Genomic DNA, 19,378 nt, shown 5'->3' with positions numbered 1-19,378 from the left:
ACTCCCCTTCAAAAACTTACTATGGAATCTTAACTTGGGTATGGTTATGCCAATTCAATTTAAAAACAAAAACAAACCGACTATAATAGGGCCATCACCGTACTTGTAACCCATTTCGTTGCACTTCGAACACTTCCAGTAAAATGAACCACCACATACTAAAGACTGTTTGGATGGTGAATTTACCTAGGACTTTGTGAAAGGCAGACCAAAATGAATGAACTATAAACTGTATTTTTCCCTGCCCATTTCTTTTACTCCACAAATTCAAAATCTAAATACAGCATCAATGAATTTGCAATTCCAATGGGATCAATTCCCACAAGAGATGACTGCTATAAACCAAAAAGCATTATATCAACAAAAGTAAACCTTTGCTATCATTTAGCAAAGTATTAACACAATGAAATCAAATTTGAGAGAGAGAAAGAGAGTATTTAGGCACCAACTCAGCACGCTAATATGGTGTTCCTGAACCAATATGTGCAGTACTCGAGTCATGAATAGAGCCGACCTAACCCACCTTGATAGGTTTGACCTGGGTGGGAGACAAAATCGTTCCCATCCATCCACTCCTTTTGCACAGCCTCATTGATCATTGATTGGAAACACCACGTGCACATTCAAACAATTTAGTCCGACTTGTGAGAAGTTCAGCTACCCAAAAATGTTCAACTACCAAAACTAACAGAGAGAGAGAGAGAGAGGAAAGAGTGTTTCTGCACCAACTCAACACATTGAAATGGAATTTCTAAACCAATAATTGCAATAAGAGATAAATAGAGCCGACTTGACCCACCTTGGTCAGTTGGGCTTACGTGAGAGACAAGATGAGCCCCATCCATTCATCCCTTTTGCACGGAGCCTCGTTGGTCAGGGGCATCATATGCAACACAATGCACTCCGAGACTATTGAATAATTTTCCTAAGAGAGGCCATCAACATTCAAACAGTCTAGTCTGACTTGTTAAGAAGTTCAGCTACCAAAAATGTGCAACTACCAACAAACTCAACAAGAGGGGAAGACAAAAGAGAGAAATTACAGAATCCAGAAATGAAAGGACAATGACACGAGCAAGAGAAACCCTACCAGAAAATTCCAAGTTCACTTCAAAAACCAATCAATCAATCCACCGGCTGATCAATTTCTGCATAAGCCATGTCAAGATGGGCTTGCTCAGCTTCCTGCACCTCCTTCTCAGTCTTCCTCCCTTTCTTCGACTTATAGTACACACTCATAAAGGTCCCGACAGCTCCGTACTTGCTACGGCTGTGCTCGTACAGCCCTGCATCAAACATCCTCCAAAAGTTCTTCTCTGAAAGCTCAGACACAGCGTACTGAGGCTGGTAACCGTGGTTTTCAATCAACCAGTTCTCCATATTATGAACCGCCTCCGCCCCATTGAATACCTCACCCCTCAAGACAGGTCCCGGTGCATAGTAAACACCAACATCTGTGTACATCTGAGCATAATGTGTGTCGCCTTGCCTGTGATGTAGTTCAAATCCAGGTTCTGGGTATATCATTGTTTTGTAGGGGAGCTTGTACAGTTTGTGAGGGCAGAGCCAGAGGGGATATACCTAGAGAAAACATCAAAATTTTAGGTAAAGCCTAGAGAACATATTTTGAAACAATTTAAGCTAGAACTTCTTCAGAACCCAGAAGATTTTATTATGGTCAACCATAGATGTCTACAAAAAGCAACTTTAGACTAAAAAAGAGCCTATCCTTTCTTGGGAGAGGGGTGTCTCACTGGAGAGTGTTGTTGGGGCTCGTGGGGCCTGCCACAGGTCCCACTCCGACAATATGAACTTAACTTTGTTGGATCGTGTGAGTAGATCATTCATGAAAAAAGTCTAATTGATTTGATGAACTTAACTACATGATTTTATCATGTTTGGTTTCAAAAAAAACGGATGATCTATTTTTAAAATTATACTAATCATTCTTTTTTTTAAAGACATCATGGAATTATGTGACTAAATATCGGATCAATCTAACTTTTTCATAGATGATCTACCCACAAAACCTTCAGATTGTCGGAATAGAACCTGTAATGGGCTCCACGGGACCCCAACAGCACCCTCTCCCCGTCTTCTTTAATGAGCATTTAAAATAGTTCTCTCCTAAGAAGAAGGTCACAGATTCTCCCGAGGACAAGTTCCATGGCAAATTTAGATCTTAGAACATAGCTTAGACACTTAACATATATATAGAGAGAGAGAGGGAAAGCAATTTATTAGAATGCTGGAGCAAAGAACATCATACCTCCATCTCTTTGTGGACAAACTCCAGAGCATCTCCAACCTTGTAAAGAGGTACAAGCATATCCTGAATGACGTGCATCTCATGGTAATAGTTCCTGATGGCTTCACCTTGTGTAGCCTTCAGCAGAGAAACCTTAGGCGGCATCAACCAACCCAAGAGAACCCTAAACCACCATTGATCAGCAAACGGAAGGATCAGCTTCCCTTCCCAATACAAACACCTAGTGTGCCTGTGGTAATACTCCCTAGTTGGAATGTACTCTACAAACTCTCCTCTCTTTAGTGCCCTTTGTGCATACTGGTAGAACCAAGGTTTAAACCACCAACCAATGCTGTTAGTCACATTCCCCTTCTTCTTAGCCTCTTCTTTTGAGGCATATCTACCCGTCATGCAAACAGCTTCAGTTGGAGTATAGATCATGGTTTCTACAAAGTCTGGAACCTTCTCGGGATTATCCTGATCCCCATCTCTTGGTGCAAAAGAATCTATATATGCCTGAGCAATGTCTTTCAGATTACCCACTACAGGTTTGTAAGTCAGCCTCATGTACTCCTTAATTGGAATAAGCTTGATCTCAGCAGAAACAAGAAGCCCCAGCGTTCCCTGAGACCACGGGATAGCATAGAAAAGATCACAATATTCATTGTCCTTTGTAGCCCTAACAACCTGCCCATCGGCTAAAACAATCTCATAGGCCACAACCGTATCAGCAAACAGGCCATAGATATGGGAACTTCCTTCAATACCGTAGCCATTGATGAGGCCACCAACAGTCAGATCATCAAGTTCAGCAACAACTGCAAGGGCAAGATTCATCGGGACAGTAACCCTGGTTATCTGCCCCATGTTGACCAGAGGCTCAACTCGGGCAATCATTCTCTCTCTATCGATTTCGAGGATATTTCGGAATGCAGAGAGATCAACCTCAAAATGCCGAGCGCGCTTGTAGTCCACATTGCGCATTCCAACAGCAATCCAGGGTTTCCGAGCTGTGCAGACAAGGCCGTCCTTGGATGGATTCCTCTGTTTGAGGCGTTTCACTACTTTCTTGACATTTTCATCGTGTTCCTTCTGACGCTGCTTGAAGGACTTGCACTCAGATCTGACGTCCCCAAGATATGTCATGAAGTACAATGTGAAGGAGATAGGGAGGACAACAAAGATAACCAAAATCCATCGGAACTGGACAAAATAGTCCACCCAAATCTTCTTCCTCTTGGGGCGTAGTGGGGCCTCAAGATCTGACATTGTATTGAAAGAAGTGACTGCAATGAAGACAGCAAAATTGTGAGCTGACAGAAAATACATAAATTTTGCATTTGCCTCCAAATTTCTAAATCTAGATAAATGAAATAAAAAAGAAAAACCAAGCCTTGTACACCAAGGACAATAGCAAAATATTTAACATTTGATTATCAAAATATCCAATAATAATAAGCTAATTCATAGGTTTAGCTTTAAAATATCTTTAGAAATGTCAGTACATTGCATAAATTTCAAACAAGCAGCATTCCATCAGTTAACAAAAATGATATCATTTCAATTAGAAATACGAATCTAATCATCCCAGGTTTGACACACTGATCAATGGTTTTAAAGATATCAATATCTATCAACTCATTAATGCCAACTGATGATTTGTAATCTCCTTCAAGTTGAAACCAAAAATCAAACAAAAAAGGTACAAGAAAGGGGCTTGTTCCAAATTCCAATCATCGGCCTGATGTAATAGAATTAGAAAATATATAACAAAGCCCTACAGGGTGATCTTATTAAATGTCAAGTGAGTGAAAGTGCAAGGAAAAGAAGCCTTTAGTACCAAACCATTAGAAGTTCATAACCTTGCCAAAAGAAAGGGAGAGAAGAAGTGCACATTGTACTAAAGTTTCAAAGTGCATCATGCATTAGTGGGTTAAAATCGTTTTAGAGATAGATGACAAATAAAAATGAGCACCATGCTTCAGGTGGGTTAAGTAAAAGAAGAGCAACTCCTACAGCTTGCCTTTTATAAATGCCCTTTAGGCAATTTCAAAAACTAACCCCAATGCTCACTTCTAAAAAGAGAAGGATATCTTCACCTCCTCTGAGTGATTGGGGAAGCACAATGGTCTACAGTTACAAGGGGCAGCACAAAGGAAAAAAAATTATGGTATCCAGTACCAAATTGAGTTAACTTTTCCAAACGCATGACTGGTGCATTGGCCCTTAACAACGAATTCAACAAGATCAAATTTCAGATAGCCAAAACTTGAATTGTACATCATCCATCATATCACAAAAAGCACAAACATCACTAGAAGAAGGTGAATGAATGAGTTACAGAGATGATCTTAATAGAAAAAGAACAAACTTATTTGAGGAAGAATACAAACTAAATATGGTTAAAATAGATTTATTTCTTACAAAACCCACAATACACAATGGGACCGTTTGCTATAGCTTTTGAGGGGTGATTATAGATTATTTTGAATTGGGAGTCTGTGCAAGACTATTTGGTACAGCTTCTGCTTATAGTTTATTAGGCAGAAATAGCTTAAATAAACTGAAAAAAGCTGATTATTTGAAAGCTGAGGTAGGGGTGCTTTTAGCTTCTGCTTTCTGATTATCAGCTTTTAACTTAAAAAAAGTTTCACCAAATAGGGCCAATGATTGCTAGAAACTTTATAGTACGTACAATGGTTGGAAAGGAGTACGCTTTACATTTTGCTATATAAACCAATCATATATACACAAAACACCATAAAACAGCAAAGAAAATCAGCTACCTATGACTGATAGAATTACATAGGAATATTCTATATTGGAATTGTCTAAAAAACAATAGGAATCAATAATCGACACACAAAACAACATGAATAAAGAAAGGACAGTAAGACTAACATAATAACATAACACAGTAGACAATGCAGAATTGTTGTTCTTACAATATTTTATAACACAACTATGTGAAGAAAGAAATCAATGCTCAGCCAGGAAAATACAAAACTTTGATTCCAAATTATAAATCAGCTAGATTCAACAGCTTAAAATACCTTCAAGACCAACGTTTGATCATTTAAAATCTTTAAGGTCCTCAAAGCCAAAGGGTTGGACTAATTGGTCAATTAGAACAACATTTCAATTAGAATATGTAATGCACATGGTAGTTAGAATATGTAATGCACATGGTAGGTGAATATTATTAATACTAAACATTCAGAAGGGGTGGAAAACGATGCATGTTGACCAGTTTACAAATGTTTAGTGCTATCTTTAAGTTATGGTTTTGCTACTCACACTCTGCTCAGATGTTTTAAAGCTAAACCTAATATGGCACATGCCGGCCCACAAAAATATATGTGCACGTGATTTGCTTAATTTAATTGTATCAAGAGACATTAGTTTACTAATGTTGGTTATATTGTGTTTTATTCGTGGTTGGTTGTTAAAATCGAAATTATGCGCTGGATCAATGAGAGTCTCGTGGATCAGATCGTAAGATCAGATCTGGGATCATCGGATTAGATCCTGGGATCATAGGATCAGATCGGGAATCGTAAGATTTTATTTTCTACAATACATATGGGATCAGATCGGGAATCGTAAGATTTTATTTTCTATAATACATATATAAAAATACCTACAGATGATGAATATTAAAAATTGGTGAATAATCAAGAAGCAAGCAATCCAACATGATTCCACTTGTAATTCTACTATAATACCAATTTTACAATAATTTGAATTGCTTTGAAAATTTAGGATCGTAGCATCGTAGTCCAGATTGAAATTTTGGTAACCATAGTTTTATTGAATACTTTCAAAATAATTTATTGTGATATTTATCTCTTGACTACGTGACAAAATGAGTCAATACACTCAATTAATCACATGTGCGCCAAGCAGGTGTGATATCATGTAAAAATAATTAACTCCATAGTCAATTTGAAGTGATGTCAACTAATCTCACTAGTTCAACGATTAATGCTTTAAAATGATAGTTAACATATTTTGTGGAGGCAAATAGAATTTTTCCCCAACTTTGCTACATAAACCCTACTGAAACAATCAACTTTTCTACCAACCACACACGTGTGTAGTTGTTTGGTAAGATATCTATCAAGTTTTCACTTTTTCTCTACAAAAAAAAAATCCAAAATCTTAGCACAGTAAATCCAATTCAATATGAGAAAATTGGACATGCAGATTAAGAATCACAAAATCGGATCTCGCAGATTTCACGATCAAGCTTATCGATCACTTGGAAAACAGTATTTCAAGGCAAACACAGTCTCCAAAATTCATTTTCGAGATAAAATAATCGATTTGCATGCTCTGAATTAGCAAAAAAATAGTTCAAAAATCAAAAAAACTACTAGCGAACAATGTAAAATCAAGTGCATATATAGAATTACAGATCCATAGATCTACTACTACTACTACTACTACTTGTACGAAGAACTGTTGAGAGTAGAATCAAATCGAACATTGATCGAAACTTGAAAATGAAGACTACACAGTTCGAAGTGAACAGTAAGAGAATAAGCGGCTGCTGAAACCCTAAGAGAGAGAGAGAGAGAGAGAGAATCTACCTGAGAGAGCAAATGCAAATGCTATAGTATAGTGCAGACGCAGAGGCTTTCAGATGAGGCAGAATCTGAGGTGAAAAGGATCGGACATTTATAGCAGAAAAATAAACAAAAGAATAAAAAAATTGTTAAAGATGCGTTAATGGAACGGTAAGGATGCACTTGTGGGCGCTGATAAAAAATAAAAATAAAATAAAATAAAAAGGATGCACCTGTGGCCCTACTCCATTCTGAAAAAGGTTGGACAAGTGAGAGCGACTATTTTCACTCTATTTTATTCTAAATATATTTTTTTATTTAACTTATTGTGATAATTAAGAAAAAATTAATTTATTTGAATTATATTATTTTTTTATTTTTTCATATTTAAAAAAAAAATTAAAAAGGTGACTTTTTTTTCTACTTTCCAAAATAGACATTTGTCTTTATTATATATAATTATATTAATATTCTTTCACACAAAAGATAGAAGTCTAAAAACAACTTGCAATCTGAGATGGGTCCGACCCGTTTAGGCTCGTATGAGCCCAAGCCCAGCCTGACCTCTTGGGCCATCATTTTGAAGCCCGGCCCGTGGCCTAATCCATCAACTTGCTTAAGGCCCACTCAATGCCCGAACCGAGGCCCAGTATATTTTTAAGTGAAAATAATAAAATTTTAATAAAAAAAAAATAAAAAATTTAAAAATATAGTTAGGCCCGGCCCATCCGAGGCCCGAATACCTTTGGGCCTAATTTTTTAGTCCGTGGACAAGCCCGAATTTTGGTAGGAGCCCACGAAACCCGACATGAGCCGAGCCAGATTAGATTTACACCCCTAACAAAAGGCAATTAAGTTATATGTGCAAGATTAAAAAGAATATTAATATAATTATGTATAATAATAATAATAAAGAAAAAAAGTGTATTTTGAGCAACGTGAAGTAAGAATAGCGTGGAAGGTCAAGAGTTCAAATTGATGTAGCAACGACAGCCGCCCTTCAGTTATAGTCTAACTATACTAACAAACAAACACTATTTCAAAAAAAAAAAAAAAGGCCCCTATAAAATTTTGAAATACTGTGATAAAAGCAAAGGGCATTCCCTTGGTTTTGAATTTTAAAAAATAATTTTTGAATATCTTTACTTTACTTGTTTTTAGATATATCTAATTTAGGTATGTTCGTCAAAAATAAAATATTTATGATGTTTTTTAAATAAAAAAAATCAATAAATACAAAGAAATAAGAAAATGTAATAATTTTTTATATTTTTTTAGTATTTAGTGAATTTTAAATATATTAAAAAAAAGAAATTCATAGATTTTGTAGATTAATTGTATCTAAAAAGTATAAAAATATATATATATATTAAAAATATTCATTAAAAACAAAAAAAAATGCAAATTTTAAATTTACAAATTATTGTTAAAAACTCAAAAACTAGACAGAATGATTACTACTCGTTTGTTTTTTTTTTGATTTTTTGTTTTGTTGCAGGAAAATCCTCCCTACCCTCCTGCAGGTCCAAGGCAGAGATTGGCCCAAGGGAGAGGGGAATTGAACCTGTGACCTTGGGATATAAACCCCAAGCCTTAACCACAATGCCACCCACCCCTGCGTTATTACTCGTTTGTTATTATTTGTATTATGTGTTTTAAGAAATTTTAAAAGAAACAATTGAAAGAAAATTTATAGTTCCAATTATGAATTATTGAAGTAAAAGAGATGCAATGTGTACTAACGTTCTTGTTAATGCTTTAATTTGATAATATAACTGTAACATTAATTTTATTCGCTAATGTTTTGTTCAAATTACTAAAAAGACATATAATTGAATGATCATTATTATAATCGAATAATTATTTTATTTTATTATAATACATTAAAGAATATTTAATTGGTTGAATTGATATTGTACGGGGAAGAAATAAGTTTTCTCGTATAATCTTGTTGATTAAGTCCACGCTTCTCCGTACGACGTCGCTTTGTCACCTGAAAACACAAACGTGAGCTAGCCGGCGGGTGTGTGCCGGAAACCTCTCTGATGCCTAAGTCAGAAAACTTGACAAATAGACAAAACTCAATGTATTCAAGAAGCAAAATTGTATGTTGTGTTATGTTACCTCCTCCAATGTGATGATTGTGAGCTTTTATATAGGTTTCGAGTGGCCCAATCCTAGTAGGACTTTTATTCTTCCATGCAGAGTCCTCCTAGGATTCATACTCCTCAAGGATAATGCTTATCCTTTTACACCCCCCACTGCTTAAACCAAGTGGGATGGTTTTTACTACGGCCGAACTACCATTTGACCGAAGTAAACTGGCTAAGCTGAGCCATGAGGTAGGCCGAACTATCCTTAGTTCGGCCCTTCCTTTTACTCCTCATATCGGTTCTCCCTTGCATGAACCATGATATGTTGGGACCGAGCTACCGAGTAGCAAGGTATTGACCGATCTATCCAGGATACGTCATGACCGGACTAACTCGAAGACCGGACTAACTCAAGTTGTCCAAACCGAAGTAGCTTTACAATTCCTGAGCCGAAGTAACTTCATCTCTTTTGACCGAAGTAACTTTATTTCTCATGGGCCGGAGTAACTTCTCGGCCCATTTTACCCAGTCCTTCGTACTTTGGGCCATAAAGTCCATTTCATAGCTCGGCCCAATTTTCTCCAAAAATTACCCTCTCAATTGCCCCTTAATTCCATCTGCACAGCATGATTGGGATTACCTAGTGACCAGCCGAGCTAACGTCTATAAGCTTTTCCAACCGAACTAAAAAATCACGCAGCATCTCCAACCGAGCTCATTTTACTCCGGCTCTACACGTTCGGTCAAAACGTCTCTTCAATCACTGACTGTAACGCTTCACTTTCCAATGACACGTGGCAGGCTCTGATAGGCTATGAGCAGCTGTCACGCCGCCCTCGTACTACGAAAATTTTGAACAGTTCCCGCTTTTTTTTCCCTCTCTCCTTTTTCACAAAACAGTCCTTTCATCTTTGGATCATTCACCTATTCTATACATCTTCTCTCTTCGTGTCTCTACTTTTCCAACTACTAAGCTCGTGTTCATTTGTCGTTACTATTTCCATCTCCAGTCCTCTTTTCTTCAATCTTGGTAAGCAAATCTACTTTCCTTCCCTGTTTTTGCTTTCGTATCTGCTCTATGCATTTGGTTTACTGTATTTTTGCAAAACATGTTCTTCCATTTCTGCTTCGCTTCTGTACTTTCATGAAAAAATTAGTAGAACTCATGCGTGTATGAACTATTCTGTAGAAAACTAGTCTTGGATCCAAAATCATGTAGCAACCGAACTAGGATACTGTTTGTCCTATATAGGTAGATCACTTTAGATAATAACCGAACTAGAACTCCAGAAATCAGTAGTTTCAGTAGGGTTATAAACTCCTGAATAACTCTAGTCGAGATAATCCCACCGAACGAAGTTTGACTTTAATAAATAAGGAACCTCGGTCTTCAACCGAGCTAAGCTTTTGGGGTTAAGCCAGCTTTCCTAGTTTCTAAACCAAACTCAGAAAGCTGCCCCTAGAGGCTCAACTGAAATAACAAAACTCCTAGTTCAACCGATTTAGGCCTTTGGGGCTGAACCAGCTTTCTTAGTTTTTTTAGATCGAACTCAGAAAGCTGCCCCTAGACGATGAACCGGTCTAACAAAATTGTTTCCAAAGCCAGTATGCCGAGATGCCTGCCAAGATTTGGCTAATAAGAACCTTGCTCAAACCGAGCTACCAAGCGTTTTGCTGAACCGAGATAGAACCCGTCCATAAAGCCGAAGTAGGACTTTTTTACCTCGCTTTTAATTTGTAGCACGGTCCAATGATCTGTGCTTAACCCGTGTTTTCTACTTTGCAGACTTAGGTTGCCCAGGCACTCCTGCGTGCGCTCAACCGAGCTACTGAGCACAATATTTGCACCGAAATAACTTATTCTTAAATTATATGATAGATGGGGAAGTATAGATACCTAGTAAATACTCCGAGCGGCCTAGCCGAATTCAGGAAAGACTACCAAATACCTGATGGCGTCCATCTGGTCTTGGCCGAAAAAGACGTCATTCCCTGGGGCAATGAAGGCTTCGTCCCCTTCACCCTTTTATCCATTATAGAGACCGGACTACGGTTCCCAGTCCAGCCATTGATTTGCGAGTTCCTTAGGCAAACCAGACTATGCCCAACCCAACTCTCTACTAACTCCTACCGCATCATTATGGGAATTGCCGAACTGAACCGTCAAGCCGGACTAAACCTTGGCCTGGCCGAAATCTTCCATCAATATTCCATTGGCTCAAAAGAGGATGGATGAGTTTATTACCTTAGAATACGTCGCCGCCGTCGAGAGAAGATAATAAAATATACACCGGACAAAGACTTAAACGACGACGATTTTTTCAGGGTCTCTGGGAACTTTGAGGACTTTCAAGCCCAAATTCCTGGCCGACCTATAAATTGGAAAAAAGGAGAGCCCGGTAATTTAACTTCGGTCTTCTTCCTTGCATTTTTTACTTCGGCTTTTTAATGTTTCAGCCGGACTAACAGTTGTCTTTTCTTGCAGATTTTGCCCACCTTCACTCTCTATACAGTTATCCAAACATTGCAACTTTGCGAGCCGCACTACGATATCCTGAACGTAGCTGGGCCAAATTGCTGCAATTCGAGCCGACCTATCGATATAGTGGTCGCCGGAAAGCCAGAGTAACTGACTTCCTTCTTGAAGACGCCCCAGAATCGGACCCTTCCTTGCCCGAGATTAGACTAGTCCCACTTACAGCTGAAGAAAAGATGGCAAAAAAGAACAGAGTCAGGGCGCTTTTGACCGAGACAACCAGGCCCGAAGTAACGCTACCCAGCCAATTGCAGCCTGCTGTTGTGGCCCTCCCTTCTCAACAGCCGTCCTCTTCCCGCCGAACCAAGCGTGCCCGAACTGCCGAAACCGAACAAGTTTTGGTTGATGAAGAAGAACCTGCTCTTCCGCCGAGCTTACCACCAAGCCCCCAACCGGAGCCTTCTGACCGAACTATCGGCAGTTGGGCACCAAAACTTACTTTCAACGACCGAGACATCCGAGACACAGACTCGGTTGTTGCTGAGAAAGACCATCTGTTGGCCTTCAATCTAGCCAAGAGTGTGTGTCTGCCCAAAGACATGGAGTACCACCAAAAACAGTTAAACACCGAACTGAAGGCCATCTGGTCTTCGACAAAGTCCATGATTCTGGTAAGTAACTTCGGTCGTTTTTCTGTCTACTTTCTTTTTTCAACTTCTACTTCGGCTAAAGGGAAATCTTTGCTTTGTCAGGCCATTCAGAAAAACCAAATCACTCATAGGAAAGTGCTGGAGCTTAGGAAAGTAACCAGGCAAGCCGCGGCAGAAGCTGAGGCAAAAGCGACCGAGCTGGAGGAGGCCAGAAAGGAAATGGCCGAGCTACGAGGTGAGATCGGCATACTGACCGGACTGGTTAGTTCGGCCGAATCTGAAAAACAGAAGGCTGCCATTGCTCTGAAGGACAAATATCTGCGCGAGCTGGTAAAGCTTGAAAAGAAGAAAGATGCCGAAATATCCCAGGCGAAGGAGAGCGCAAAAGAGGCCGAAAAGAGAGGCTTCAAGAAGGCAGAAGATGTATATATCAAACAGTGTGAGGCCGCCAAGGAGCTGTTCTTTAAGTGCGGCTGGAGGGGAGCCGTTGAGAAGCTCGGTCATGATCCTCAGACCGAGGTTTTCAACCCTCCGGCCTACTTCATACCGAACTCCCTCATGGAATATGCAAATACCATGCAACAGCAGTTTCTTGAGGGCTCATACTCTGATGAAGACTCTGCCCCTGAGGATACTCCGGTTGCGAATGTAGATCAGGTAGTTCGGTCGGAGCCCACGGTGGAAGATCTAACTATTGAACAACCAGGTGAAACCGTGGTTCCGACCGAAACCACTCTTGCGACTGAAAACGTCCTTCCGCCTGAAACCGGTCTTCAAGTTGATGCCGACGCTGCCTTTGACGCCGAAATTAAAGATCTTTTTTCTTGATTTTGCACTTTTTCTCTTTTTTGTTACCTTTTGTCTTTGTAACCGTGCTACGCCCCTTTGTAATTGTTTTTCAATGAATGAAAATTTTGTTCGACTCTTATTCCGGTTTTGATGTGTGCTTGCACTTGTAATGTCTTCTTTTGTTCCAACTGCTATTCCGGTTTTAAATGGTTAAACTATGCTTATCAGCCAACCACTCCTTAGCCGACATAAATTACTTCGGCTGAGGAGTACGATGAGTTGGTTTTGTAGCCAACCACTCTTCAGCCATACCCATATTTCGGCTGAAGAGTACCAAGAGTTGGCTTATGGAGCCAACCACTCCAGCCATACCCTTACTTCGGCTGAAGAGTACTAAGAGTTGGTTTAGCCAACCACTCTTCAGCCATACTCATACTTCGGCTGAAGAGTACTAAGAGTTGGTTTATTCCAGCCAACCACTAAATTAGTTTTTTCCAGTTAACTTAGAACATTGTTTGGTTATTCCGACCAAACGTCCTGCAGCCTAGATCCTTATCATGGGCTTAGGAATGGTGTTAGTTTATTCCAGCCAACCACTTCGGCCATACTCATACTTCGGCTGAAGTGCACAGGGGCAATGTGTACTAACGTTCTTGTTAATGCTTTAATTTGATAATATAACTGTAACATTAATTTTATTCGCTAATGTTTTGTTCAAATTACTAAAAAGACATATAATTGAATGATCATTATTATAATCGAATAATTATTTTATTTTATTATAACAAATTAAAGAAATGATCATTATTATAATCGAATAATTATTTTATTTTATTATAATAAATTAAAGAATATTTAATTGGTTGAATTGATATAATAATAATAATAATAATACACCATTTTGGTTCTAGAAATTTGAGTTTTTTATTTTTCGTATTTTTTTATTTTTAGTCAAAAAATTTAAATAGTTTGTGCAAATTTTTATATTTTTTTAGAGACTCCTAATCTAAATATATTTAAAAAGTATAATATTTGTCAAAAAAAAAAACTTAAAAAAATTCACCATAAATAAAAAAAACAAAAACAAAATATGAAAATTCAATACATTTTCACATGTTGTTATATTCAATTATATATATATATATATATTACTTTTTTAGTATATTAAGATTAAGCGGATCTAAAAATTAAAATATTTTGATTAAAATATTTTTAAAAATAATTTAAAAAATCAAAAATACGAATTGAAAACTTAGAAAACTGTTTTTGAAAACTCAAAACCAATGTGAAGGTATAGGTTAACGATTCAATAATGTAAAAAAAATAAATAAATAAATTTAACACGTATTATTATTATTATTACATATTTTAAGAAATTATTAAATATTTATAAGGTATCATATTACATTGTTTATATGATACTTCCGACTATTAAGAAATTGTGACACACGATAAATAAATTATTTTTTGTCTCCTAAATACCAAACAAGGTGAATCAACATGTTTTGTTTGCAAAATTTTTCACTATGTGATTGATTCTGACCACTATATAAACAATGTCACATCGTGCTATGAGACTGTATAATATTTATCTCATATTTCAATATACTTTTTATGCATATATCAATATTAACTATAGTTAAAATGTCCTACATACATATACACTTGGAGTTTGAATTTTTTAGTAATATCCTTACTTTTTTAGCAAGAGAAAATGGGTTCTTCTGAGAATTAATTTTTTCGTGATTTTTTGAATTTTTAAAAAGTCATCAGAAAAATAGTTGATATTTTTTTTTAACCACTTTTTGATTTTTTTCACTAAAAAAAACATGTTCAAAATACCAAGATAATGCGTTTGGAAATTACTTTTGCAATTATATGAAAAAACGTGAATGATTAGGGTATATTTGGTAACGTTTTTATTTTTAATTTTCTGTTTACATTTTAAAATTTTCATATAAACTTCTTTGGTAACTTTTTTAATTTATGAATAAATTTCATCAAATCTCTATTTATCTATATATCTATCTATCTATCTATTATATAAGAAAAATGAGATTTTTAACCCACAAGCCTAATAAGAGCTTCAATGTCATAATCTTAATTTTTTAATTTTGAATTTAAAAAATAAATAAAATCTCATCTATCTATATCTATATCTATATATATACTATATATTAAGCAAAATGGGGTTTTTAACCCCAAGTTTTGTGGGAGCTCCAATCTCCCAATCTAAATTTTCTGATTTTTTGATTTAAAAAAAAAAAAAAAAAAAACCTTAACTCTTATTAACTTCTCCCAATCTCCAAGTTTTACCCTCAAAGTAATACTTTAATGCATTAAGTACAAGCATGAAAAAAATTCTTTGAAATCCAATACAAATGAATTCCTTGAAAAGTTCCAACACATATGATTATTATCCCTCATAATAACACTTTAATGCATTAAGAACAAACATAAAAAAAAATTCTTGAAAAGTCCAACACATATGATTATTATCAAAATATTAAAATTTAATATAATATAAAAAAGGAAAAAAAGAAGACATCTAAAAAAAAAAAGACATTTAAAAATCGCAATTCACATAAATAGATAATTGTAAATATATTAAGGAAAATGGGGGTTTCTAAACCCCAAGCCTTGTGAGAGCTCGAATATCTCAATCTTAATTTTCTAAATTTTTGATTTAAAAAAAAAAAAAAACTCAACATTTATTGATTTGGTCAAAATTCCCTGATCAGCATTTATTAACTTTTTTCAATCCACATGCATGCATTTATTGATTTGGTCAAAATACTTAATTAGCATTTAAAATCCCCTCATATAAATAATTATAGATACAGCCGGTGCATAGTTACTGCAGTAGCCTTTTTAATTTCTCATGTACACTATGGTTAGTAATAAGATTGTTAAATTATTTTTATAAAAAATCTTAAAAAATATATTTTATATATTAAAAAATAATTAAAACAAATATAAATATCTATAATTGTCCCGTGCATAACACGGGTGATAAGCTACTATTATATAAGGAAAATGAGGTTTTTAACCCACAAACCTTATGAGAGCTCCAATATAATCTTATTTTTTTAATTTTTTTATTTAAAAAATAAATAAAATCTCAGCATTTATTGAATTCTCCCAACCCACAAGCCTTTTTGACTTCTTTCATACCTACTACTACACTATTTTCAACTTCTCTCATACACTATAGTTAGTGATGAGATTGTTAAATTATTATTAAATCTATCTATCTATCGATATCTATACTATATATTAAGCAAAAGTGGGTTTTTAACCCCAAGCCTTGTGAGAGCTCCAATCTTCCAATCTAAATTTTTTGATTTTTTGATTTAAAAAAAAAAAAAAACTTAGCATTTATTAACTTCTCCCAACCCTCAAGTCTTATTCTCATAATAACACTTTAATGCATTAAGAACAAGCATAAAAAAAATTATTTGAAATCCAACACATATGAATTCTTTGAAAAGTCCCAAGATATATGATTCTTATTCCTCATAATAACACTTTAATACATTAAGAACAAGTATAAAAAAAATTCTTAAAAAGTCCAACACATATGATTATTATCAAAATATTAAACTTTAATATAATATAATAAAAAAAAAAGACATTTAATTCCTTGAAAAGTCTAACACATATGATTATTATCAAAATATTAAACTTTAATATAATATAAAAAAAAGAAAAAAAGAAGACATTTAGATATATGATAGAATTATGTGTTATGATATGTATGATTTTTTGATTTGTTATACAACCAATAATGCCGACTCTAATTTTATTATCATATCATTTTTGGTGAATTTATGAGTTTTAAATATTTCTTCCGAATTCATAAAAAAAAAAAAATACAATGTGTAGTTGTTTTCAACAGATAAATATAAAATAAATACTAAGATAATTCTCTCATCTAAAAAAAATACTAAGATAAGTCACTGAACTAATAAAGAAGCAGAAGAAAATGCATACATATACAAATGACTAATTTTATTAATACATAAATCATATTCTCACAACAACTGATTAATTTTATTAATAAGTAAATTATTAAGTAAAATAATAATTTTTAATGATATGAAAAAAGATTTCAGTTAACCGTTTTTTTAATAAATAAATTATTAAGTCAATTAATATTTTTTTAATGATATGAGAAATATTTTTCAATAAACAATTTTGATAATTTATTATTGCATAGGAGAATAGTTTTTTTTCTTTCTTTCTTTCTTTTCCTTGAATATTGTATTAAATTAAAATTTATAACAAACGATAGTTGTAATTTCTACTATTATATGACCAATTCATATTTAAAATAAATTTTATGGTATATTTGTAATTTGTTAAAAAATAAAAGATTTATGTTTCATAATTAACCAATAATATCTCAATCTAAATTTCATGATTTTTTGATTTTTTAAAAAAAATAGCATTTATTAACTTCTCTCAACCCTCAAGTCTTACCCTCATGATAACACTTTAATGCATTAAGAACAAGCATAAAAAAAATTCTTTGAAATCCAACACATATGAATTCCTTGAAATGTCCCAACACATATGATTATTATCACTCATAATAACACTTCAATGCATTAAGAACAAACATAAAAAAAAATTCTTGACAGGTCCAACACATATGATTATTATCAAAATACTAAACTTTAATATAATATAATAATAAAAAAAAGACATTTAATTCCTTGAAAAATTTAACACATATGATTATTATCAAAATGTTAAACTTTAATATAATATAAAAAAGGAAAAAAAGAAGACATTTAAAAAAAAAAAAGACATTTAAAAATACCAATTCACATATATAGATAATTAGCCTATCACTCGTGCTATGTACGAGATAATTATAGATATCTATATTTGTTTTAAAATTTTTTAATATATAAATTATGTTTTTTAAGATTTTTTATAAAAATAATTTAACAATCTTATCACTAACCATAGTGTATGAGATAAGTTGAAAAGGATACTGCAGTAACTATACACAGATTATATCTATAATTATTTGTATGAGGGGATTTTAAATGCTGATCAGGAAATTTTGACCAAATTAATAAATGCAGGCATGTGGAAAGATATGTGGATTGAAAAAATCTAATAAATGCTGATCAGAGGATTTTGGCAAAATCAATAACTGTTGAGTTTTTTTTTTAAATAAAAAATTTAGAAAATTCAGATTGGGAAATTGAAGTTCCCACAGGCCTTGGAGATTAAAAACCCCATTTTGCTTAATATATAGTATAGATTGTAAACACAATCCGTGCATAGCACGGGTGATATGCTAGTCTATACTATATATTAAACAAAAGCAGGTTTTTAACTCTAAGTCTTGTAGGAGTTCCAATCTCCCAATCTAATTTTTCTGATTTTTTTATTTAAAAAAAAAAACCTTAGCATTTATTAACTTCTCCAACTCCCAAGTCCTACCTTCATAATAACACTTTAATGTATTAAAAACAAACATAAAAAAAATTATTTGAAATCCAACACATATGAATTTCTTGAAAAGCCCCAACACATATGATTATTATCCCTCATAACAACACTTTAATGCATTAAGAACAAGCATAAAAAAATTCTTGAAAAGTCCAATATATATGATTATTATCAAAATATTAAACTTTAATATAATATAAAAAAAAGACATTTAATTCCTTGAAAAGTCTAACACATATGATTATTATCAAAATATTAAACTTTAATATAATATAAAAAAGGAAAAAAATAAGGCATTTAAAAAAAAAGATATTTAAAAATCGCAATTCACATATATAGATAATTGTAAACACAATTCATGCATAGCATAGGTGATATGTTAGCACTATATATTAAGCAAAAGGGAGTTTTTAAACCCAAGGCCCGTGGGAGTTTCAATATCCCAATATGAATTTTTAAAATTTTTTATTTAAAAAAAAAACTCAGCATTTATTAATTTGGTCAAAATTCTCTGATCAGCATTTATTAATTTTTTTCAATCCACATGTCTTTCCACATGCCTGCATTTATTGATTTTGTCAAAAACTCCTCATCAGCATTTAAAATCACCTCATACAAATAATTATAGATACAATCCGTGTATAATTACTGCAGTACTCTTTTTAACTTCTCCAATATACTATGGTTAGTGATAAGATTGTTAAATTATTTTTATAAAAAGTCTTAAAAAACATAATTTATATATTAAAAAAAATCTAAAACAAATATAAATATCTAAAATTATCTCGTGCATAGTATAAAAATATTTGTGATTTGTATGATTGAAATTATTTCCTTTTTTTATTTGTATTTGGTCTAGCTAAAAAAAAATTATAATTTGATTTTTTAATATGATTGAAGTTAGATAAATATAAACACTTACAAAGAGAAAAATGTGATTGTAGTTAGTTCAACGGTTCTTTTTTTTAATGTGATTATAGTTAGTTCAATGGTTTTTTTTTTAAATGTGATTGTATTGTAATTAGTTTAATGGTTCTTTTTTTTTTCATTTATTTTTTTTATTATGGGAAAAATGTGATATGATT

At 33.9% G+C, this 19,378-nt stretch overlaps 1 protein-coding gene across 2 annotated transcripts; it reads right to left on the bottom strand.

Moving 5' to 3' along the window:
- Positions 1-716: 716 nt before the first annotated feature.
- DWF1 (cell elongation protein / DWARF1 / DIMINUTO (DIM)) lies at positions 717-7,031 on the bottom strand. Of its 2 annotated transcripts, none has more exons than XM_028264181.2 (3): positions 6,841-7,031; positions 2,270-3,534; positions 717-1,581 (listed from the first exon to the last, which is right to left on the bottom strand). In XM_028264181.2, the coding sequence occupies exons 2-3, from the start codon at positions 3,515-3,517 to the stop codon at positions 1,126-1,128; spliced, it is 1,704 nt and encodes a 567-aa protein (XP_028119982.1). In that variant the 5' UTR covers positions 3,518-3,534; positions 6,841-7,031; the 3' UTR covers positions 717-1,125. The 2 variants fall into 2 exon arrangements, with proteins under 2 accessions (XP_028119982.1, XP_028119983.1); XM_028264182.2 differs by lacking the exon at positions 6,841-7,031 and adding an exon at positions 6,736-6,837.
- Between the last annotated feature and the right edge of the window lie 12,347 nt (positions 7,032-19,378).

Source organism: Camellia sinensis, chromosome 11, assembly GCF_055761805.1.
Source record: "Camellia sinensis isolate YWXY chromosome 11, ASM5576180v1, whole genome shotgun sequence".
In the NCBI taxonomy this organism is placed as follows: Eukaryota; Viridiplantae; Streptophyta; class Magnoliopsida; order Ericales; family Theaceae; genus Camellia; species Camellia sinensis.
Note: the sequence above shows the minus strand (reverse complement) of the source record. Positions and strands in the feature narration are given on the sequence as shown.